At 39.8% G+C, this 25,203-nt stretch overlaps 1 protein-coding gene across 2 annotated transcripts in view; it reads right to left on the bottom strand.

Annotated features, from left to right (window-relative positions):
- Nucleotides 1–203: 203 nt before the first annotated feature.
- Nucleotides 204–25,203, bottom strand: part of LOC138616328 (MAM domain-containing glycosylphosphatidylinositol anchor protein 1) — a 171,698-nt gene continuing 146,698 nt past the window's right edge. The window contains exons 16-18 of one of the 2 annotated variants that reach the window (XM_069690568.1): nucleotides 19,569–19,699; nucleotides 6,577–6,685; nucleotides 204–1,431 (exon numbers count right to left, since the gene is read on the bottom strand). In XM_069690568.1, coding sequence (XP_069546669.1) covers nucleotides 1,346–1,431; nucleotides 6,577–6,685; nucleotides 19,569–19,699 — 326 coding nt within the window. In that variant the 3' untranslated portion in view covers nucleotides 204–1,345. Of the gene's footprint in view, nucleotides 1,432–6,567; nucleotides 6,686–19,568; nucleotides 19,700–25,203 lie in introns of both variants that reach the window. The other variant, XM_069690567.1, reaches the window with a different exon arrangement.

The following is a 25,203-nucleotide window of genomic DNA, read 5'->3' on the forward strand; positions in this document are numbered from 1 at the left end:
GCTGAGGGGCTGACTTTTATGCCAGCATGAAAAAGTGGGTATGTTTGTATATGTCTGTGTGGTTATGTCTGCGTGTATGTTCAGTATCTTATGTGTTTGGAAAAGTTGAGGTTGCTATCCAGAGGGCTTGAATGATCTTTACATTTCCCTCCACGTGCTCAAGTCAGGTTCTGGATCACAAAATCATCCTCTCTACATCTTAGAAATATTAATATAATACTTTATTACCCATTGCCCTTGAACCTGATGACGCCATAACAAAACAAAAAAACAAAAAAGCAAAATATCAAAAACATTGAATAGGTCTGACAAATTGCAACATCACATAATAAGTAGAATAAAACCCAAAGGAACAGCAGAGGTTGTATAAACGTTGTGCTTCTTTAATTTCACTTTGTAAAGTCCTCCACTGTCCTAGTTGTGTTTTAGTTTAAACTTTGTTATATTTAATATATATATAGATAAATGTACACGTATAATCCGCACTGAGGTTCGTCTCTTGTGGCAAGCAGAGAGGCTACCAGGGGCACGTTTCTTTTATCCTCTGTTTCTGGTTCGTCGTTCCATCAACCATTCATTTGTTCATTCATTCATTCATTCATTCATTCATTCATTCATTCATTCATTCATTCATTCATTCATTCATTCATTCATTCATTCATTCATCAGTTTGTTTTGATCTGTCTTTGTCATTCAGTGGCTCCCATTGTCCCAAAGGCTGGAACGGAAGGGAGACAGTCTTTGTGAAAAATATTTTGTACCACTCTCTCTTGCGTTCACTTTCTTCCTGGCATCCCTGTTCCATCATTTTATTCCCTCAGGTCCTTTGTCATCTTTGGTAGAATGTCCGACACTTTGGTGTGTCTGGGGAATAGGGCGGAGGGGCCGTCGAGGAGCGGTTCAAGGGAGTGGAGATACACGAAGGGTGCACATATGGATGAAGAAGGTTGATGAAGAAGAGGAAAAGAGACACTCTGACATGGGTAAAGACAATCTAATCATGTGACAAAGAGAGAATGTCAATTTTGACTGTCAAAGATCATTAAGTATGTTAACCTTAAATACAGTATGAGCATCAGTTGGTTATAGAGACTGTCTGGTTGGGGTAAATATTCAAAGGAAGCGATAGATGAGAAACTAGACAAAGGCTTGTTGTGTTTCTTTCATCTAAGCAGGAAGGGTAAAATGGATGCAGGATAGAAAGACAAGTGAAGAGGACAGACAGGTTAAGAGACAGGTACGCTTAGGAAAGGACAGGGAGAAGGGTAGAAAGAGAAGTAAAAGAGCGCAAGTCAGGGCAGTGTCTGTAGGCACAGACAGGCGGTAGTACTGTGGGAAGTGCTCATCATCTGTAGAGTAGTGAGAGGAGGCAGGAAAGGCCAAAAGTCAGCCACTTGGCCAGTGGGATTGCGTGTGATCCTCCGATCAGAACTATGGAAACAAACAAACAAAAACAGTCACATTAGTTTATGCAAATACTTTATATATGCTTACAGACACTTGACCAGCTTTTGCTATATATTGAATGGTATGATTCATTACTTTCCACAGACACAAGTCCTTGATCTGTAATTACAGCCCATGTAGATTACTCACTCTTCACCAGATGAGCCTTTGTAGTTCTATTATTAAGAGTTGCGATGAGCAAAAATTTGTATTATTGCTCACGATGACTGATATTACATTTGGCATGTTGCAAGTCTGAAAGTTGGGGTTCAGAAGTTAGTCCAGGAATGGAAAAAAAACAAACAGAGACTAAGTAGATAACTGTACCTGTACTGCACATGTTTATCATTTTGGCCTAAGACTGGGCCTGACTGAATTAGTAGGTAAAAAGCTTTGGTGTGGCAGAAAGTTTCTGGGACCTGTGTTTTATGATTTCACGTGGAGAAAATAAAGACTGTCAGGGAGGAAGGAACGTGATGAGTGTAATGGAAAGGATACGAGGAGAGATTGAGCCACGGATGAGGGGGCGGATGAGTAAACAACAGAAAGATTCACCATTGAGATCCCACACACTGTCATGACAGCTTTGAGATTTTAATGAGAAAAAGTAGTTATGATTGATGTAATCGCCAATATGTGATGGATTGTGTTTCTTGTTTTCTTTCCTACTGTTGTAATTGTTTATGCACAGTTGAGAGATACAGGAGACACATCTCTTATGAGGTGTAATTTAATTGTTCCAAACATATTTGCGAATGAAAACAACCGTCAGCTGCACACACAAGATCATCTGAAGTTTTCTATTTTCTCTTTTCTTTTGAAATCTTGCAGTCCTACGCAGAAGCAGTGTACAACAGCACATTCATTCTCTACTTTTACAGGCAATATGCTCTCTCTTTTATGCAGAAATTACAAATGCAAGCTGCTCAAACACAGTTTCATAAATAAAAAAGCAGGCATTGTATTAAAAATATCAATATGATTTCATATCAAGGGTCCATCCTCCAGGCAGGAAATCAATATTTATAACAAAGCTGGGATCTGTATGCTGCAGGCACACAACTCCCCCCCCCCCCACACACACACACACATTCCTATCGTACAGTATGCAGAAACACATTGCGGTGGAACATAGCGTTTTACATACAGTATCTCTGTCTCTCTCTGTCTGTCCTTTAACCCTTTAACCCACCTGGCTCAGCCTCTCACACTCACTCACTCACTCATTCAATCCTTCTCTCTACATATAAGGTATTGTACTGGACCAGACTGTAAATATATTTCAGTGAATGTGTCTTGGTGATACGGGTCCCTCTACAGTTTTCTGGTCTATCATGGAATTAAAATAGAGTTGAAAGGATAAGGGTTTCCTGGCCATATGCATCACATTGAGCATGCATATGCTGTTGTGGATGGTTCCATGTGTGTAATAATACAGACAGAGCATATGCATTTGAATCCACTCACATATACATGCATTTACTCTCCTCCTGCCTCTTGCTTCTTTGCAGATGTAATCGAACCAACAAAACATCACTGTCTGTCAGATAAAATTGCATCAGTCAGAACAGTGTTGAAACCTGCCTCCATCCCCTTCTATTTCAGTCCCTGTAACCTGTTACTAACCAGGTTTATAGTTCACTTAGTTTGATATGGAGATGCCGCAACTATGCTAAAAACAGCTTTTTGTTGGAGTTGTTATTTTGATCAACAACAAACAAAGGTGAGCATTAACTTGGGTCTAGGGGAAATCTTGTGTCTTGTCATTCATTATTAAGTGTAACACTGCTTCACCGACAGCTTTTGTTCGTAGAAACTCAAAATTCTTTTGTACACTCACATACTTTTAAACCTTCAAAACCGGATAAATATGACATTGCGTGACAGTGTAGTCACACATTTAATATTGACCCAAACTGTTCCTGTCAATGCCTTTCCAAGCTTGCTAAGCGACTTCCTAGCTTTTATCTGAGCTGATTTAATGTAAAAAAAAAAATATATATATATTTTTTTACCAATTACATATTTTTATATTTTTGCCTGTTTGGTTTTCAAAATATGATGCAGGAGATCAGCGTGATAGAAGAGCACAAGAAATAGGAGTAAAGCAGTAAGAGACAAGCTCACCTTCCACCACCTCTTCTCTTCTCCTCCACACACATCTCAACCAGGTGGAGCTTTGTGATTTGGGCAGGTGGAGTTGCACTAAACATGTCAGAGGCAATCATCCTTCATTTAGGATAACAGCCCCCTGTGTGTACACATAGTTAACCTGAAGTGAATGTGTGCATGTGTATGTGTATGTGAGAGTGTTTATGCTGCACTTGTTAGTCCTGAACTTGTTGAACAAGCGGTTACATACTATATACAGCATCCTGTGAAGTTCAGGAAGCAGCAGCAGTCTCATAGGAGACGTTCACTCTGCCTCACTATCATACAGATTCTCTCTCTAAAGTGTGCTGACATTGTATCTGGGCAATAGAGGTAAACACCCGAAAACTTTGGCCTAAAATGAACCCAGTATGAAAAATTTCCTTTTCAGACATGATCTTATATTATATGTAATCCTGTGCCTCTTGCATGGAAGTCAGTTGTTGGTGTTGTAAATGAGTCAGAATTTTAAGATAATATAAGAAAGATAATTACCCATCTGTCTGCACTGTATGTCTCTGCCTGCATGAAACCTGCAGGACACACATACACACGCGCACACTCGGAGAGCTCAAGAGCTTTCCTCTTCCTGTTTACACCTTCATCCATTATTCACTTCATCCGCCAGTGTTGTTACATGCGCATATGTGCAAGATTGCACCACACATCCCAGCACACATTCATAAGCACACTCATACACGGGCATCTCACACTATGAGGGTTTGAGAAGGTAAAAGAGGTTGTGAATAATTCAGTGGAGTGTTTTTTTTTTTTTTTTTGCTGCTTTGTGTTGTTTCTATTGCTCTAATATTTTCTTTGTAGTGATGCCAAACAAAAGTGAACAAGACCATGTAAATCTTCACCACATGTTGGAACATAAAGTCTCGCTTCTCTGTGCACACAACATTTATTGCCTTTCTGCAGGCCCTGCTTTGTTTTTGTTACCTGATTCACCTTTTTCATTTTTGGACAGTGACATTCTGCCCCTGTTGAAATGCGACTGTCACTCAAAACACATCACCCAGCTCATTGCTTCCTTGCCAGAGCCTTTCTGAAAACTTTCAAGGGTTTCCATTGCCTATTTTGTTAGTTTGACACAAAACCGGATGTGTGTTAATGTCCATTAAGAAATCAGTGTGTGCACAGACCAGCACTCAAAATGTGGGTGCTACTTTTGATAAAGCAACAAAACTAGGAATGACAGCACACTGAAGTCATAGCTTCCTCCTGCTCCGTGCTATGCACCATTCATGCGTAGCAGTTACAGTCTCTGAACTTTGATAGTCTTTTTGACAGTTTTCTACTTGTTGCATTGAGGTTCAAATAGCTCATGTGTGACATTCACACACCTCCACATGCTTCAGGCTGACTGATTGATGTCTCTCTCTTTTTTTTTTTTTATCGGAATTGAAATTAATTCAACATAGGAAAACAGGCGATTTACAAGTAACTTCCAAGGGAAATTAAATAATGATCCCTCAAAATGTATTTACAAATTTTGATGGTAACAAATGAGGTTCCAAATCCAATCAAAATGATGCTGGTCCCATTCTGGTAGGTCCCAGTTCCTGTTCTGACAGCATCCGGAACAAATAATCCCTAAATAAATATTTTATAATGGTAAAGCTGCTGTTCATTTCTCTAGACAAGGAGAATGCAATGACAGCTATTATGAGAATTTAATGATGTCTGTACGCAAGTGTGTTTGTGTATTTGTGTTTTTGAAGGCAGGACTTGGCTGGCATAGGGCAGCTCTTACTGTAGCTAAACTCACGGCAGGTTTTAGTCTTGGATTCTCTTTCTTCTTTTGGTTCTTGAACCGCTTTCTCTCTCCATCCTTTTCCTTCTGTATCTATGTCTCTCTCTTACACACACACACACACACACACACACACACACACACACACACACACACACACACACACACACACACACACACACACACACACACACACACACACACACACACACACACACACACACACACACACACATTTGGTCACTCTCTGTTTTTGACCTTTTCTTTGTCTCTGTCTCTTTTTCTCAACACCCCTAACCCCTAGGCTATTGGAGTCCCTCCACACGCTTACATGGACATGCAGTCCTACACTGAGACATTTTCTTTTCTGTCTGATTCACCCTCAAGGCAATGTGATTCTCCAAAACAGTATTTGTGGGTAATAAAAGTAGTATTTGGTACATTATGGGCGAATAGCTTGGTTTGGCTGAGCGATGTCAGCATAAGCTGTATGGAGAAATTGGTCAGTTTTGGTGCATCAAAAACTTTCCCTGTGGGGTAAGTGTGTTACTCTGTGTCGCTCATTTCTCTCTAAAGGGTAAATAACTGAAGTGTTTGAAGATGAAGAGCAGTGTGCTTGGTATACATAATATTAAGGGTAAATGGCAAAGATAAAAGGAAAAGAGCAAGGATATAAAGATGGTGGGTGTTGAGGAGACTGCAGGGGTGTGGTGTGGAGGATGAAAAGATAAAGGGGAAAGTGAAGGTAATAAAACAATAGAGGCAGAGGAAGGTCCACAAATGATGACGAAGCTTCCAGCTCGCCACCATGCCGGTGCCCTGTGGTGTCCACTTGTCTCTGTGCAGCCCCCACAAAGACATATATTTTCTCTCTGTGTTATATTTCCACACCTCCCAAACACTGCAGATGACATTTAGATCTCATTCTCGTATTCCTTTGAAAATTTGGTCTCCACAGAAATTCCCTTCTCTGCTGCACCCCAATTAATGTATTTTCAGCTGAAATCAATTGAGCTCAACTCAGCTCAGCTCTGCTTCAACTTCTTAGCAAATGCTTTATTGGCACCTCTTTTAAAAAACCTTTAGGAATTGTACTGCTGGCCACATACCTCTGAATTTCCCTGTCAACACACAGATGAAGATGGGCAAAAAAGTAATTCACATATGCTTCTTTGTGTCTCTACACACAAAAAAGTCACATTCTATCTTACCTGTCTTACCTGCGTTGGCTACAGTGTTCTCTTGCTTGCACTTTCCTATGGTGATGCACACATCGTCAATGGCGATATCCCCCTCAAAACTTGGACCTCGAATTCCTTCAAACACAATCTGTTTAGAAAAGAAACAGAGAAATGAATAAAATCAAATGTCAGAAGTCAAATGAATTGTTTAAATTGCACTGCATTAAAAAAAAACAACACATTATGCTGAAAGATCTATGACACAAACAACACAGAAACAAAATGCAGATAGCAGGACCCTTCAGAATGATTATAAGTATTTAGAAGTTGCAGTCCGATCCATAATCATTTGTGAAACTGCAACAACAAAACTAAACAGGAGACTCATCTGTAAACTTTCCAGGCGGTTTCCTTATTTTAGCCACCAGCCATCTGGTTTTGACTGACAGCCTAATTACTGTGGTGTACCAAGGCACCAAAAGCCCATCGCACCCAGCTAATCAAAAACCAAGCGTATTCTGTCTGAGAAGGGAAAAAGCAAATAAACAAGGAAACTTTGTTGCCCCATAATAACAACAAAAGGAACTCTCACAACTGTAGTTGTTATTGGCTTTTGCTGAAGATGCTGGTACTTCACAATGTTTACTTTTAAATATGATAGCCAAAGTGCTTACTGTGTAATCATGTCTGAGGGATTTAGATTTCTACAATAATAATACTTTATTTGATCTGTTAAGTGGCTTCTACAGATATTTGCTTCACGCACAAGTTGGTGCACAGGATCCTACATACAGCTATATTTCTACTCCACTTAACCCTGAAGTTATTTCAAAAGAAAACAGAGGAGCAGGTGTTAGTGTGTGCATAAATGCAATGCTGATGAAATAACTGCCTGCACCCTGCTTGTATACCATGTCTGTATATAAACAGGTAAACAAGACAATGAGCAGGTGCAAGCATGGAGAGGTGGCAAATATGCATGAGTTGCCTCCCTTAAAAAACTCCATCTGTTAATGCCAACATGCTGTGGTAAGAGTATTAACAGTGCCGGCCTGCTATCAATTTATGTGTAAATATATCAAGCCAGAGTAAGAGTGGATTCAATTAACCTGGTTCTCACCCACCAAGGAGAAAAGCCTGACCTAACTCCATACATGTTCAGGGTAAATGAAAGGTCAAAAATGATGGAGCAAACACTGTAGTAGCCATACTTCACTGGGAGGCATTCCATTACTTGTGTTTTAATCTGTGAATGTTGTACTGTTACTGCCTAATAGCAATGTCAAGTTGAAGTATCAAACTAATTCATGGGGCAGATACCAATAACCTATTCCCTGCCACAGACACGGAGCAGCACGATGACTTGCATGTGAAATAATTTCTAAAATTAACCTCTAATAATAATAATACATTTTATTTGTATAGTGCTTTTCAGGACACTCAAATACACTTTACAGGTTAAAATGATCAAGACAACACAATAAAAGTATAAATTACACAACAATCACATTAAAATCCGCTGATAACAGTAAAAACAATATGAATCAAACATTAAAAGCAGCTTTAAAATGGTGAGTTTTCTGCTGTGATTTGAATGTGGTCAGATCAGTGCAGCCTCAGATGTGTTTGGGAAGGAGTTCCAGAGGGAGCGGGCAGCTATGGAGAAGGCTCTGTAGTGTAGTCATAAAAGAAAAAGCTACAAGTGAAAAGAGGTCAGGGGAAACTGTTAATTCAGTAAATGTCCCTCATCTTGTTTGATCTGACTCAGTTAATGGAGGTCTGCCTTGAGTATTCAGAAAGTCCACTGATCAGTGTACTGTAGTGTATGGTCATCCTTGTTGGAGGTGAAGATCTTGCCTGATTCCTCTCCTAAGACCCCACAAACTTTCAGGAACCCCAAACCATTTTCTTTCAATTTCTCTCTTTCCTCCTCTGTAAATAGAGAGCCCATTCAATTACATTCACAAAGGAAACTCAAGAGCAGTACCATCTTTTTTCCTATTTGCTTTCTAATTTGGTCCCAGAATGAGAGATCTTTGAATGAATAAATAAAATAATCAGGAGAACCTTGAAACTGATTTGGTGGTGTTGAGGGAGAAAGAAAACAAGTACAGCAGCACAAGCTGAATGGGTTTAGGTGGTCGGCTCATTTGTGCAAAAGGGCTATTTGATTTGCCAGTCAGAGTGGTTGCTCTAAGGGAAATTCAGGAGTATTTGAGGGATGACGCTAATTGGTCAAAGGCTTGCACCTGCTCATTGTCTTGTTTACCTGTCAATGCTACGATGCTGTTTCTTCACTGTGTGGCTGTGGGGAACATTTAGTTTTATTTATGTACCTTCTTCCCCCAACTCAATTCCACTTCAGATGTGCACATTTGTGTCGCTAATAGGGCCAATTTTCACACATGTATACAAAAATACCTGCAATGACACCGTTATGTAAGTTAGGCTATTCAAAACCAGCTGCAGCTGTTATACGATTGATAATTTTGTTTGGGCCAAATGACTCATTTCACTGTCAGAATTTGATCAGCTTGGTCCAATAAACATTTGAAAAACTAGGAGAGCCACATGATTGAATTATTTTATCATCAGTGAAGTAAGTACAGTGCAAAATAAGAGGTTTTCCAGCTCGGCTAGCATAAGTCTCAGGTGTGCATGCTGTCTATAGAGCATGCTAAGTATACATTCAACCGTTCAGCACACTAATGTCTCACCAGACACCAGATTTTAATACTCTGTATACTGAGAATTAAAGAGATATTTATCTGTTGGTGATAGGCCCCATTAGCATTGTGTGAACTTGTTGAACTCGTGTGAAGTCACGCACTTATGCTTTAACTAGTGCTACGCATGCATACCTCTCTACACCTGGAAGTGTGTCTCAATTAAACAAGACACCAGATTGTTGTATAATTAGAGACAATGGAATAAATAATTGAGGGAAGGAAGTCTAGAGACTAACACTAGCCTTGACACCCACAAAAAACAGAGCTACAGTGCAAAAAACATCTCATTTATGCCACATAACAACACAATCATGCTGAGCATGATTATTTCCAGAAAGACATCAAACAAAATGGCACAGCACAAAGGAATGCAATATCCTGCCATTCATTTTTCTGGAAAAGTTCAGGGAAATAGGCCTGTGCCCTTTAACTGAATGTTCACTGCTGAATAAGCAAGCTGAAGTGTGAGTCGCCTGTACCAATAGTGCCTCGCACTTTAACATCACTGCTGGGCAATGTGGTCAGGTGAAGTATATCTCAGAGTTTCACAACCTTAGGAAATGCAAGGTTGCTTAATATATACTTATTGAACACTTTCAGATCAAAATTAAATCATATTCCATAAAAGGTTCATGGTATATACGGTGAAATGCACCTGATATTTAACTTTGACAATTACCAAATAATTTAAAAAAACAACATTATATTGTTTGGGAGAGTTAGAATACAAAAATCACCTTTTCAATAAAATTGGGTAGAATTCCTAAAAATTTACACCACCTGTCACAACACTATGCAGTGTATGATGCCGAGAGTGGGTGTGAGGAAGCCTGACTGAGATAGACAAGTCATGTGAGTGTGTGTGAGTGTGTGTGTGACTGCAGGATCAAAAGGGTGTACAGTAAAGTGTCAGGTTGGAGTTGTGAGCGTGTCGTTTTGTTGAGCCTTGTAACCTTTAATGTTCCCATTGATGTGCTATCCACATACCAGAGGGGACACAGCCGTGAGAGAGAGAGAGAGTAAAAAAAGAGAGTGAGAGAAAGAGAGTGTGTGTGCATGTGTGTGTGTGTGTGTGTGTGTGTGTGTGTGTGTGTGTGTGTGTGTGTGTGTGTGTGTGTGTGTGTGTGTGTGTGTGTGTGTGTGTGAGAGAGAGAGAGAGCAGGAGACAGAAAGAGAGAGAAACATACAGAAACAGCTTTGAAATACCAGTGCAGAAGAGAGTCGGTGAGGCACACAAATGTGGGTTGGCCTGGTTTCCAACTAGCCCCCAGGTACCAAACACTGCGAGGAACACAGATGGCCTCTGGGTAATCCACCGAGGAGCAAGTGGGGACACAAATAATCTACTACATTACCTCTTTATTTATTTTTTTAACTCCATTGATTTTATGTGTACATGTAATTTGTGTTTTACAAGCTGACCTTGATGAACAAACAGTACCAAGGCCAACGTATTTGCCAGTTTAGGAACTTACTGGAGTGATTGCAAGCTAGCAGAAGCGAGACAGAATTTGATTGAACAAATAAAAACATTAAAACAGCAATCACCAAAATTATACTGATCAAATACTAAAATGGAGACTATTTTAAATGTGTATTGCTAACTTTAACACAAATGTTTTTTTTCCCCTTGAAGAGACAATGAGTCCAAATATTGAGCAGAAAAGCTCCTCAAATGGTAGTTCACATTTCATGAATTTACAACATGAATATACTCAGACGGTAGTAATCATTGCCAGCAGGCAGTAAACAATTTAAATTATAATGTTTCCTTATCGGTTAGCTCTGCCACTGTTTTACAATAAAAGCCTTGTATTATTGCTAGCCAATGGCTGGGCTACAGCTCTTGTTTTACAGAGGCGGGAAGGAGAGCTGTTCTCAAAGACATCATTACTTTTGTTGGATGGAGCACAAAGAGAGAGGAAAGGCAGAGACGAGTGGCAGCACCTCAAAGGCCTTCGGCGTATGCAGTCAGTGAGCTGTGCACAAGACTAGAAAGTTTGTGCTCTCCATGGACATGCTCTCAACATGAAGCAGAAATGAAACAAGCGTCAGTATGCAGTCACTCCGGCACTCTGTGGAACATATTAACATCTACTTCAAAAACCACCCCCGGGAATTAAAATGGATTAGAGAATCATATAAATGCTGTTCAAAGGGGAAATTGGAGATAACAGATAATGGACACAACAAAGCTATCGTTTTATTTTTATATGAACTTTAGGTTAGGGGTTTCTTCACTCGTAGAGAAAAAGAATGAACATTAAAATGCAAATGAACAGCAACTGTGTAGTGCGACCAGTTATTAGTGGCCGATACTGAAAACCCATTACTGTAAGTAAGGTTCTGCATACTACATGATCATATTGGCCTGTAGAATCCCATCACAGTGATGCAGGTTAGACCCACAGACAGTTAGTAGGAATAAGTGTATGTAATTTGTTTTACCTGGATTCAACACCCTCCCCCTGACTTTGAATGTTCCCACTCTGACATTAGTTGGCCCTGATACAAGGGTGTTTTTGTTTGTTTGAAATCAGGGAAGGGAAATGCATTACATTTTACTGACATTTGATATGTATCTGACATCCCAACTCAAAAGAGGTTTTACATGTTAAAGTCAATTAGCTATGAGTATGACTGAGTCTGTGAAAAACAAACAATGGGCCCCCATTTTGTTTCTGCATACATTCAACATAATTCACATCCTGCCACTGATTTCATGCTCTGGTCAAAAGTCTAAAAGGAAGCTTTCACACTATGAAAGATGCAATTCTTCTTTTTATTTTTTAATTTTTAATTTTATTAAGCCTCATGAGCCCATAGACAGATGTTTTGGTGTAAAGGCTTTCCTTCAGTATGAACTAACGAGATTACACAGGTATTTACCCAATGTGACCGGTGCAAGTGGTACTGATTAGTGACTCAAGACAGAGACCAAACAGACCACTGAAAAACTAAAGAAGAAAAAAACTAAAATGAAACAATTGTACAAGAAACCTTTACAGTTGCACAAACAAATGCCTATCTATAAATTATAATCTCCAACATCTGAACTGAAAACATCAAGCTGCAGGGTGATATACACAGCCCAAAATGTGGGAGGCATTTATACAAATGGTCTGAGAATCAGTTCCTCATTCATTATTATATATATATAACTGGAGGCAGCTTTGCCTTAAATTGCTACAACGTAGATCCTTTGACAACAAATGCACCTGACCAGTATCTGGAGCAAAATTGTTTTGGACTCCAAATAAGCAGTGAAAGTGGACTCTGTTTGGAAACTGTTTAGTTGCCAAAGGCTGCAAGCCCTTGCATCATATTCTTGTGAAAACACACCCATGGCTAATTAAAATGCCAGCAGCCAAAACACAATCCACAAATCACCTTTAACAGTCATCTCCTCCTTCATACCCCTCACTACTGAGAGAAGCAGTGAGCCGACAGCAATCGGCAAAATAAACTTAATAGAGTCATTCTTTACAATTTCAACTTGTAGAAAAGAAGCTAAACAGCAGAGTGCAACAACACCAATTGTGTCAGGTAATTCCCATTGTCAACAGCAGACAGCTCAATCATTAATATTGATTGTGAGGAAACCAGCACTCTCCAGAGACAAAGATAGACAGAGAGGGAGGGAGAATCAGAGACAGATAGAGACTGGGGGAAGACCGGATGGCTGGAAGAAGAACAGTAAATGAGGGTGGTAGTTGGCATGTCTGGATTAACCTGCTAGGGGGATAAAAGGGGGACAAATTGTTGCTGGACGCCTGTTGACCTGAATTATGATTTACACCCAGAAACCACGGGTTTGGGAAGGAATACTGCTAATTGATTAATTATTGTAAAGTATATTTTAAAGCACAAAACAGTTTTTTATGATAGTCAAAATTTTGAGATTTTTGACTGTTGGTCAGAAAAAAACTCAATTCTAATATGTTAAATCATTCATAAGTTCTTTAAGAAAACCACTGCCAGACATAGCTGGTCCCTCTTCAAGACCAGTGCCACACAAAAGAGGATGATTGTATTTTAGAGGAGCAAATTTCTCACAAACATGTTATTAACCAAATTATGTAGACCGGAGTAGTATGGAGCGATCATGGGGATTTTGGGAACCTTGTTCACTAGATGACAATGAAGCTTTAATGGTAGGAGAGACAGAAAAAGGAGATACAAAAAAGAGTAAGGAGGACAGGCTGAAGGAGAAAATTAAAGAGAGACAGAAAGGTGGGGTTCATCCTCCTTATTTCATGTCATCAGGCCCTTGGGGAGCTTGATGAGTAAAAGTGAGAGAAAGAGAGAGTGAGCGTAACAATGTTTATCAGCTCACCTCCTCTGGCTGATGCTGGGATAAAGGCTGCCTTGCTCTACATTATTTAACAACTGTATTTGTTACACAGCAGTGGTTTGCATGTGTGTGTGTGTAAGAGTCAAACAGATAAATCACACCAAATAACAGAAAAAAACAATTTGCAACTGAATGACAGCAAAATAGATTGACTGCATATACTGTAAATCTGCTTGATTCTGAGTGATTGAACAAAAAAGTATACTTTCTGAATTCGGAGTCTTTTTGATTCTCCCAACATTGTGTAAAAGCAAATTTGACAACTGGGTAAGATTGTTTTCAAGTATTTCCAGGCAATCATGCAGGTTAAGGCTAGCAGTTCAGCATTTCAGATGTGAAATTTCACAGAAAAAGGAAAAAGTGTAACATTGTGTTGTGACAGTCTGCTGAGCCTCCAGAATGCTTTAAAACTGGTAGTTTTGTACCAGCGTCAGCATGCAATTTACAATTCTTTACCATCATCACAAAATGTCTCTCTAACCAAAGTCCTCATGTTCACATGGAGACAAAAACCGAGATAACCTGCATGCCACTTGACCTCATGCATTACCACATTTCTTAATGGTGTCGACAAATTCCCAGGTCTCACATAGGCAAGGACACCCACACATGTGGTGGATTGGGAAAATATACATGTTAAAATGTGAGAAAAATAAGGGCACATGCATAGTGCTAATCCATGTGATGGAGTAGACAACGTGTACATGCATGTAGGAGAAAGAGCATGCATAGAAGAGACAAGATAAAAACAATGGTATACAAGGCAACCTTCAGTTGCCAAGGAGACAACTCATGTCTTGCATGAATTCTTCCTCATTCATCCATCCTGCCTCACCTGCCTTAGCCTGAGTCACAATACAAATGGGAATATGAATATTTAAGCAGCATTAAGTGCTTTATTGATGACATAAACACAAACTTAGATGACTCATTCCATCTTTTTCACACACCCCTTTTCTATTTCTAAAGCATCTCTCACCTTGCTTACAAACCCATTGAGACAGTTCTCCTTTTGTCTTCTTCTTGAGTGTATAATTCCTATTCATTACCAGCAGGTTACGGTGTCTGGACCAATTAGACTGCCTGAATTAACTCTGTTTACAGTGTGGAAAAGACAAGGCTCTCCCTGTATTCTGCCTTCATGGCACAGTAGTGTATAAACTGTATGTGTGTGAGTCTCTGCATATGTTTTTATATATCTGTGCTGTTCAGTTGGCAGGTTCTATTTCTGCTTCCAGTTCTGTGATTTGATACCTTCAGACCTTTGATGTTTTATTCACATGTTTCCCATTTGGTCCTTCACTTGTATTTAACACTTTCACTGACCTTCATTCTCACTGGTGATACAGTCTGGTATTCAATCCTACACACCCATCGTTAAACATCAGTATGGGGGCTCATAAAGCAGAAAAGAATCAGATTTTTTTTTTTTTTTATGAAGTTGTTGGTAGGATGAAGCTTTGTAAGCAGTTTTTATGACAGTTGACCTAGACTTGGTAGTGTTGCCTCTGTCTGACGATGGAAAAAAGACAACATGAGACTTTATCAACGTTTGATTTCTCTGCCATTGTGCGTGGATGGGCCAGAAAATGTGACCTGTAATGAGCCCTTATACAGCCTATTATAGGCTATTTGGAGATGCAGGACAGATCCAAGGGGAATCTTACCAAGACACAAAGGTGGAAGAGAGAGAAATAGGGATTACAATGAGGTGTGTGTAATTTCAGACAAGCGACTAAAAATAAATCAGATAAATCTACCAGGGATACATAGAAGGCAAAAGAAGCTTAATTTTGGATGCCTAATACAGCCATATACCCTTCACAATTAAACCACATCAATGCACACGTGACAAACCATAAGTGTGCAAGCAGTGTGTTACCTGACGACAATAATTGAATAAGCAGCAACAAATAACACAATTTTTGACAAAGGCCAAATAGTCAGCATCTATGACAAAGCCTATGTCATCAGAAATAACGAATAAGAAACAACTTACCAGTGACGGTTTCAAACAGCAGCCTGTCAGTTTGAATTCCATCCAAAAGTAACATTGCAGCAGACATGAAATGTCCAAAACACGTTCACAAAACTCAAAAGTATTCCCAAACTATACAATAATATGACTTGCTCTTAAAGCACCATCCTCCTCACCTTCATCCTTATAAAGTTTTCAGCCACCTTGTTCTTACACACTACACAAGTCAAAGAGAGAAGATGCATGCACAGACTCTAAAGTCAGCGGTTACGTTCTATTACTCAGTCCTAAGGGGTTGATATTAGTGACAATGCAAATAGGCCACAGTGCTCCCGCTGGTGCCCTTTGCTGTTTGAATTTAACGAAAATATTCAAGTAAACAAAAAAGAAATTGCATGTTTAGTCAGGCAAATTGGGCTCAAGGTGGGCCCCCTTGTAAGTGGAAGAACTGTTTCCTTGGGGGAAACCACACGCTCTGCTCCCCCGCTCACTCTGCTACAGTGTTTAAGGGTTAAGAGATGGCACTGAATTAGCCTAATGTGAGGAAAAATAAAATGGATTATTCTGTATACTGAAAGAGTGTGTGCCACAGTTTAAAACTTTTTGTCTAAGAGACTCGTTAACATGCAGATACAATAAAGTCTGTACTGTCCAACATCACAGAGGAGCCTTAAAACACAGTATGCCCACTGTTTCAGACTTAATTTTTCCTTTAATGGTGAAAGAAACATGGTGTTGCAAAGGCATAGTTAATGAAGAGCAAATGCAGCCCCCAGCTAAGGCCTTCAGCCCACATTCATCATGAATTCAATTTCCCCCATGCACGTACAGAGAGTATCTGGAATCATTACAGCACAACTAGCAGCCATCCCCTGCTCATAAATAAGCCTGTTAATTGACCTGTCATAGCTAATTGCTGCAGGGGATAGGAGACTAGTGTGTGTTTGTGATTAAAAGAAGAGTATCTGTATTTGTGCATATGTCTGAATCTGACCGTGTTTATGCATGTGATTTTATTTGTGTGTAAAGATAAAGTAGACAGATAGATATATGGAGAAGGAATATGTGTGTGGGGGTGTGTGGATATGAAGAGTTGGATAGTTAAAGACTCTCTTTCCTGAGTTTGTTGATTTTAGAGCCATTAGTCATCAGCCTTGAGACGGGAGAGTATGAAACAGACCAGGGCAAGAATCGACCCTGCTAGTTCCTCTGCCCCACTACTGGGCCAGAGAGAAAGATAAATGGTGGGAGAGAGGGAAAGAAAAACAGGATAGAAAAAGATGGAGAAACACACACCGGAGGATAGAGGCGAAACAAAATCATCATCATTTTTGCCCTCACTTTTTTTTTTTTTATCCCTTGGCTGGGTTCTAAACTTACTGAGGTAGACACAGATGCACACACAAACTGTCAAACAGATGCACAGAGTAAAAAATAGGCAAGGGAAATGATTGAGAGAGGAAGCATCATGTCCAGTCAGAAAGGAGGACTGAGTCATCTAGTTTACACATGCCAACAGGGAAGAGCTAACTGCAAGCGCAGCTGCCAAAGAGCTGGGACCTCACTGATGTGTCAACAGACAGTGCTCTTCTGGCACGTCTTCAGTTATATCTCCCAAACTATTTTCTCCCACTATTGACTAAATGTGTTCAGTTAAACTTTTAACTTCTGGTGAACTTAAATGACAGAAACTGACCATACAGCTAAACATATTGAAAGCTGTACCCCGTCAACTTAACTTGAATTTTGTCAGAGTTAGGCATGAGAAACAATTTCCATCAGTTTCTAAACAAGTTACACATGGGCCTACTTTTAAATGGAGTTACATTAGCAAGTAATCGTCCTTGTGGTAACAAATATGACAGGCTGGGAATTAAAGGCTAAAGGGGTAAGCCTCGAGTATTGTCTTGTTGTCCAAACATTTTCGAACAGTATTGGGTTCCATGATGCACCTGCGCAAATTTAGTTTGGCCTACTGAATGTCATCCATCAATGTAAACTCTGACAAGTAAACCCATTCACATTATGCCCACTTGGTCCATACCAGGTTTTGACCTGATATTACTGTTTTTTTTTTTACAATTTTAACTGTACTTCAGTGGAAATAAATGGGATCATTCAGTGTAACTGAGATGGTATGTAATTTAATGATTAGCCATATCTGGCAATCCACGTAGAACATTTGATGTTGTTGTTGATCATAGTCCGGCATATTGGATCATCACTGACTCCTCATGTTGTGTTCTGTGTTTATTTTCATGCACTGTCATGACCATTCAGTAACTCCATGTGAATGCTATTTGGACCCTACAGATCTGTGGGAAACCCCGTTCCAACCCAGAGATCAACACATTCTTGATGAAGTGAATAATTCTCTGGTAACTATGTGGATAGGCTTGCTGCTGACATTCAGTAGAAAATGAGCTGAATGTTCACTCAGAGGCCCTCATTTATCAATATTCCCTTCAGTACAAAAAGGAAGAAATGCTGTACCCACATTTGTTTAATAAATGAAAAAGCACACCAGTCCCTCATATAAAAGCTTGGGGTTAATTTGTACTTATCATATTTTTGTATTGCATTCATTGGTACTACTAATGGAAACATTAAACGTCAGTCATTTCAAATCTCTCAGAAAACTCCATTTACTGATAGATTGGTTGTTGTTGTGCAACATGGTCATAAGTCCAGAATAATAATGGAACCTTGAGCTGAGATTTATTTTGACAACTTCACTTTTGTCATTTGACTAATTCAGGATTTAATTTAGGATAAAAAAAAAAAAACAACCCCAAAAAACCAGCCAAACTGAAACAACGTGGCTTGATAGATAATACCGTGATTCTTTATTGATTTTGGTGGACAAACTCTCACACTGAATATGTTCAGCTGCAGTGACCCAGGCGCTGGCAGGGGCACAAACAGGGTAAATGCCTGCCAACAGACAGCTTGAGTTCTTTCTCTAACCTTGCCACCAACCCGTTGCTAAAGCGTTCTTTTTTTCCCCCAAGTATAGGCTGAGCTTTTGCCTTCACTAAGGAAGAAAAAATAGATTTTGGATATCTGTTTTAGAAGTGGTGGTGATTCTGGGAGTAAATTGAGGAAGGTAAATCTGGATTTGATGGCTTTCTGGGTTCTTTGTAGGTTTAAATGTCACTGTGGAGAATGTAATGTGAATTTTTTTTTTTTATCCAAGCAGAGTTTCAAGCCCAATGGGAATTCCCCTGTTTCCATGAAACGAGGATATAAAATCCCTCTGTTCTGTCAAGTCTGTAGTGCAGGCCTTACTCTAGGGAAGGACGTAGTAGAGAGGAAATGGCTGAAGTAGAAAAAATGTCTCAGAGATGAGAGAGAGAATACATTTTTTTCCTTCTTCTTAGAGCAAGTCAAAGCAGACCTGACAATGGTGTAGGCACGTGGTGAAAATTAACCACCAAGAAGCAATCACTGGAGGCCAAGTTCAGTTCAGTTCACATTACCAGTAGAGAGACTACATGCTTGACTCTCAACAGATGCCCCAATCATACCTGCAGGTAAGGTTGTGAATCTGCATGCAACTCATCTCAGATACTTAGTGTGAGGTTGCAGGGTTGAGGGGAAGAAACAAAAGCACTGCTGATAACTTGCATATGTTTTTTCTGTACCGATGAACATTTTCCCTCAAATATTATACCGTTGTTTTAACCCTCCCGTTGTCCTCGGGTCAAAATGACCCTCAGCTGTGTTCAACCAAGTTCTATTTTATTTTTATATTTTTGGGGATCATTGATGACAAGGAAAATAAAAATTAAAAATATAAAAATAAAATAAAATAAAATAGAACTTGGTTGAACACAGCTGCGGGTGATTTTGACCCTAGGACAATGGGAGGGTTAAGTCTGCGAGTTGTATAATTTCTTCACTGCTGTGTTGTTGTTTCTGTAATTGCCTACAGTATGTTGGGAAGAAAAAGTAATCACCAAGCCCTTACCTGGAAAGGTCCACTGGGGCTCATGTCGAGGAAAGCTTTCTTCCAGTCCGGGCCCTGATGACCAGACTTTGTCCACAGCACTGAGTCCACAGAGGCAATGCTCCTGACTCTCAGAAGCACATTGAGAGTACCTGTAAAAAGATAAGATCGCACACATGCATTCAAGCAGACACGCAAACACGCACACACAGGCACATAGCTATCATTCGGAACTGTCGGTAGACTGTCACTGTATCTGTAATTGATCTAACAGTCATGTGATAAATGGCTGACTAATGGTAGATCCAACCATACACACAAATTGTTGACAGTCACAAGAGAAAGACAAAGCAATTGATTGTAACCATCGGCTTCATCCCAGTGACACTACTTTATGCTTTACAATCCAGCAAGGAGTAAGCTGTCTTCTGACTGCTTGTGTTTGGCATGATCTCAGTCTCCATACATCACCATACATCTAGCTGCTGACTCATCGTCAAGATAACAAAAGGGGGTTTTCTCCACAAAATCCAGAAGAGCAAACTCTAAACAACAGAGGGGTGTACTACAAAGCACATCCTTCCATCATTTAGCTGCAGCAGCTGTGCTGCTTTTAGTGTGGATTATTTGTTTAACTTTGTTTTTTAAGATTATAGTTTGCTCCTTGTTTGTAAAATAAAAACTGTGCTGTCAGTACACTTGTCCATGTTTGTGATTGGCCAGATACAGCAAACACTCCCCCTTTTAGGTAAATGCCTCAGAGCCAAAAGCAGGAAGCCTGAGTTAACAGAGAAAGCTAATAACCAGTGTCGTAGTACTGATTATCTCTGACGGCAAGTATCCGCTTTGTTTTACCAGCTCAGGCAAAGAAAGCCTGGATATGTTGAACTTGCTTCGTAGTACACCCCTCTGATCACATTGCACCATTCAGAATTCCAATAGATTCTTTTCACACCTACATAATCCCAACACAAAATATGATTCAAAAAGATTTTCTTTATTGTATCGGCACATGCTATATATGGCTATCTGTGAAAAAACAGTAAAATAAAGAAAAACTAGCAGTTTTGTTCCTTTTGCATATTGGAAACACTCAAGCAATAAACACTGCACAGCACAGTGGTAGTTTGATAATCCTTTTTTTGCCATATTTGATCGCTGTCAGCTGACAACTTCGGGGACTGCAAGGAACCAAAATCGGAATTAATTGAATTAGTTCCATATGTTGCTCAGCCCCACATTGCTCCACTTTAAATTCGCCCACATACTATTAATGTATATAGGAAGTAGAAGCGTTGCATATTGCATATTCTGGGGTGATATATGATATATGTCTTCAACTCTACAATGACAGTCTAATGGATAGTTTTATTTCACACTATCATAGCAAAGGAGCAAAATGACAGCAGGATGAAGAGATAACGTCAGACAGCAGCACCTGTGGTCAGGAGCTGGAGAAAGGTAGCAAGAAAAAGAAAGATGCTTGTATAATTTACCTTTTTTTAATCAACTTTGTTTCCTTTAATACACTTCACTCTCATGTGATGACACTATTCAAGCCATCACTATCTCTCTCTCAGTTCTCCAGGGTGTGAGAAAAACATCCATCTTCTTAACGATCCCAGCCACATCCTAGTTGGTGCATTAACCGACCACCAGTCTCTTAAACAAATATGCAAGCAGGGGGCACAATATCTCTGTATACTGTATTTATGTGTGCATGTGCCCTTGCAGTATGTAAACGTATGCTTGCAGACGTAAATAAATCACTGTGTTGTGTGAATGTGTCGATAAGCTAATGGTCTTTAAACCTTGAAAAAAATGTGATCCTGCCTTCACTCCAAACTCTATAATATACACAATGTTTAATTAGCCTTACAGCTTCTGGGGACTGTGACATAAAAAGGGTGACAATTGCAGTTTCTATTGTCGATGTACATTGGTTTAATTAAACATGACTGATGCAAAATGTATCACTTCAAAGATATGCTGGCATTTGAATGTTTTCAATTTGTCTCCACTAGTGGATTTCAGGCTACTCTTTGTTTGGGTGCCTATATAAACCTGAAAGAAATTGTTTTGGAATATATGCTTTCTTGAGTTAGATGAGAAGACTGACCATAGTTCGTTTTGAAGACGAACCCAGCAGCTCATTAGTTTAGCTTAGCCTTGTGATGACAAGACAAACCATCTTGTCATCACAAGTTAAGGCAGGAAATAGTCTCACAAACATCCCCTTTAAAACCCCAAGTACTTGTTTTTCTGTCATTTTCAGATTTCTTGAAGACATAAAATGTTAATTAGTGAACTTTAGAAGGAACCAGGCTAGCTCTCACCCATGTTTCCAGTCTTTATGCTAAACAAAATCAGCAGCTGGCTCTAACTTCAGGGTTAAAAGAAAAAATACCTAAAAAAAAGGTATTAATCTTAAAAACACAAGCATATTTTCCCAATATGTCAAACTATTCCTTTAACAGTGGAATAATTCTGCCTAGTTATCTATGGTTTAGATCATGCCCCATGCAGGAACAAACAGGAAAATATTCGTGATAAAACATTATGAACTAATATAGCTGTAATTGCAACATTATGGGAGTCACATGGGACTGTTCATCACATTAAATTGGAAAAGACACAGGCAGCTCTGAAGTTATATAACGGAGAGATACCTGTGCATTGGCTAATTTTGATATAGCCCACTTACACCGGCTCGACCCACTCTCTCATTCTACCTCCACATATGTGAGCCTCCTCTCACCACCACCACCTACACACACACACACACACACACACACACACACACACACACACACACACACACACACACACACACACACACACACACACACACACACACACACACACACACACACACACACACACACACACACAGCCAGTGGAAGAGGACTCTGATAAGCAGTCTATTGATTGGACTGAGGTATGGCAGAGTGTGTCGGTAAGAGTGTCAGAGGAGAAGCCACAGCTCTATCAGCGCTACTTCTCTGTTGAATTATGAGTGTGGAAGACTGCAGAGGTACAAAGCCACACACGCAGATGAACACACACCGCGATACTTGAACTCAAATGAGCTCTTTTTTCCTTGGATCCCAGAAAGGAGGCCTACCTGCATTGGTTCTCACCTCTTTCTGTCCCTCACATCCTTTGTATGTCTCTGCTACTGGTTTGCCTCATAACCAAAACTATGCTCAACACTGCCAAAATAATGCTTTTAAAAGTTTTCAGCAAAAAAAACAATTCTGGAGCACAAAAAATGGAACATATTAAGGCTTAGCTAAATCCCTTTTTAATTAAATCTTGTGAAACAACTACCTGGTTATAATGGATTCCTCAAAATGAGAATGCAAACCTAAAACGCAGGAGGTAAACATTAACACATGAAAAAAGGCTTATTACCAAAGTGAACGCCAACATATATGTATATAATAACATCATGCAGTGTACTAACACAGCTGAATCGTCCACACGGACCTGTAAAAGGTACGTTATCCAAACATGCAAGAAGTACAAGAAGACTCCAAACTCCATTACTCTGAAGTGAAAATAATCCAGTGATTCCAACTAAGCCTGCCAGTGGCACTCCGCAAACCTGAGCCAGTCTAAAATACGACCCAATGCCAAACAAAACTAATTAAATGTTGTTTATTGTTGCTGCCAGTGAGCCCAAAGAGAAGCGCATTAAGGTGAACCACAAAACACATCACCTGGGGAGGTCTTTATTTGCAGTGCTGCCCTATTTCAAACCTGAAATCCAAAGTAGGCAAAGAGCATTACGCTTTCTTTCCCCTTTTTACAAGATCCTCTAAAACTACTTCTCCCTGTTTTATATTCTCAAACCAATGGAGTTACAAAAGAGCTAATATGGGTCAGAAAAGAGCAACATTTGAAAAACATTTCTAAAAGCTGTGTTGTGTCAAAGTGCCTAAAATTTATTCAACATATGAAGCCCTTTAAACACTTTACAGTACTTTAACACTATACAATCAAGTACATTAAAAGTAGTTCCAGTACTTCAGCATCCTCTCACTACTTCTGAACATCAACAAGTCGATGGCCTCTCCTAAAGCTTTTTACTTTTTTGTCGTACTTCCTATAATCCTCTTTGGTCTCTGTTTCATCATTAACCCTCTCCCCTTTTTCTCCCGAGGCTGGCCGACCGGCTGCTCACCCCCTCCTCACTCTTCTCGTCTCATCTCTCCTCTCAGTGACCCCGTCTTGTCTTATCCTCATCTCGTCTCTTTTCGTCATTGAGAGTCACGCTGTGTCTCCCTGGCAGGAGTGTGAGCTCTGCCAAGGTAAGGCAATTAAAGTAACAACAGATTGGAGCAGACTGGGAGAACAACATTGGAAATTGAGGCAGAGTTGGGCGTAACTGGGAACAGATTGTGCTAATCGTAAGCAAGCGCTGAGTGCTAAATAAAAAAGGGATTGTTGCCGTCTCTATTACAGATTGGCTCCTCATAAAATGCTATTACGTAAAACCAGTTCGTTTGAAAAGAAATAGGTAAATGGGATTCTTTAAGAGAATTAGTAACATTCTGCTTAATTTGAGGCTACAATAAATGTTTTTTTTCACTACTGGGGAACCTGGGGTCTAGAAATAACCCATTAAGCATACACATTGTTTTCTAACATTAGGGCACTGATATCTAAACATCATCATTTGGTCCTGTGTCTTCAGGAGACACATCCACATAAAGCTGTGTCACCTGCATAGTGTTGGAAAGAACCGCCCTGTTTCCTACTAACACCACCAAGGCGTAACATAAAGAGTGAAGGGTAGAGGCTTTAAAATCAATCCTTGGGAAACCCCTGAAGTTATTTTAAATCCTGGAGAAATTATCACTGTGTCATGAACTATCTGCCAGCAAGATAAACGACAAACCAACTGTTAAAACCTGTTCCATACAATCCAATAGGATCCCTCAGTGTGATCATCTGTATCAAAAGCAGCAGCAGGTGAAGTCATAGGCAAACTACACATTTGTTGTTATCTAGATTCACCCGGCTGTCATCTGATTGGTTGTCTGTGCACTCCAGATAGCCTAAAAACACACCTCTACATTTTAATAAATTGTCATCTATACCTAATTGTTACATAATTATACCTGATTATACACAAACATGTGCACACACACATTGTGCCCTTCTAAACCAACACCTCCTCAGGAGACAAATGAGGTCAGCAATGGAACTAATATTACAGACATTGAAGCATGAATGCCTGGGCTATGGACACATACATCAATATTGTAAATGTGGGCATGACATCATATATTTCCTAGTTCTACCATATGTTGGGTTTGTGTGTGTGTGTGTGTGTGTGTGTGTGTGTGTGTGTGTGTGTGTGTGTGTGTGTGTGTGTGTGTGTGTGTGTGTGTGTGTCTGTGTCTGTGAATCCATGCCTGTGTGTTCATGTGTTCATGTGTTTGTGTATGTGTATGAGTGAGTGAGTGAGTGAGTGAGCGAGTGAATGTGTGTGTGTGTGTGTGTGTGTGTGTGTGTGTGTGTGTGTGTGTGTGTGTGTGTGTGTGTGTGTGTGTGTGTGTGTGTGTGTGTGTGTGTGTGTGTGTGTGTAGGCTCTGAGATGCATGCATTCTAGCAGTGTGACAGAGCATATTATGATGAACAGCTCCCC

The sequence above is a fragment of the Brachyistius frenatus genome, unplaced genomic scaffold (assembly GCF_029030835.1).
Source record: "Brachyistius frenatus isolate BFR_SWC_R1_liver_20210118 unplaced genomic scaffold, ASM2903083v1 Contig_9, whole genome shotgun sequence".
Taxonomy (NCBI): domain Eukaryota; kingdom Metazoa; phylum Chordata; class Actinopteri; family Embiotocidae; genus Brachyistius; species Brachyistius frenatus.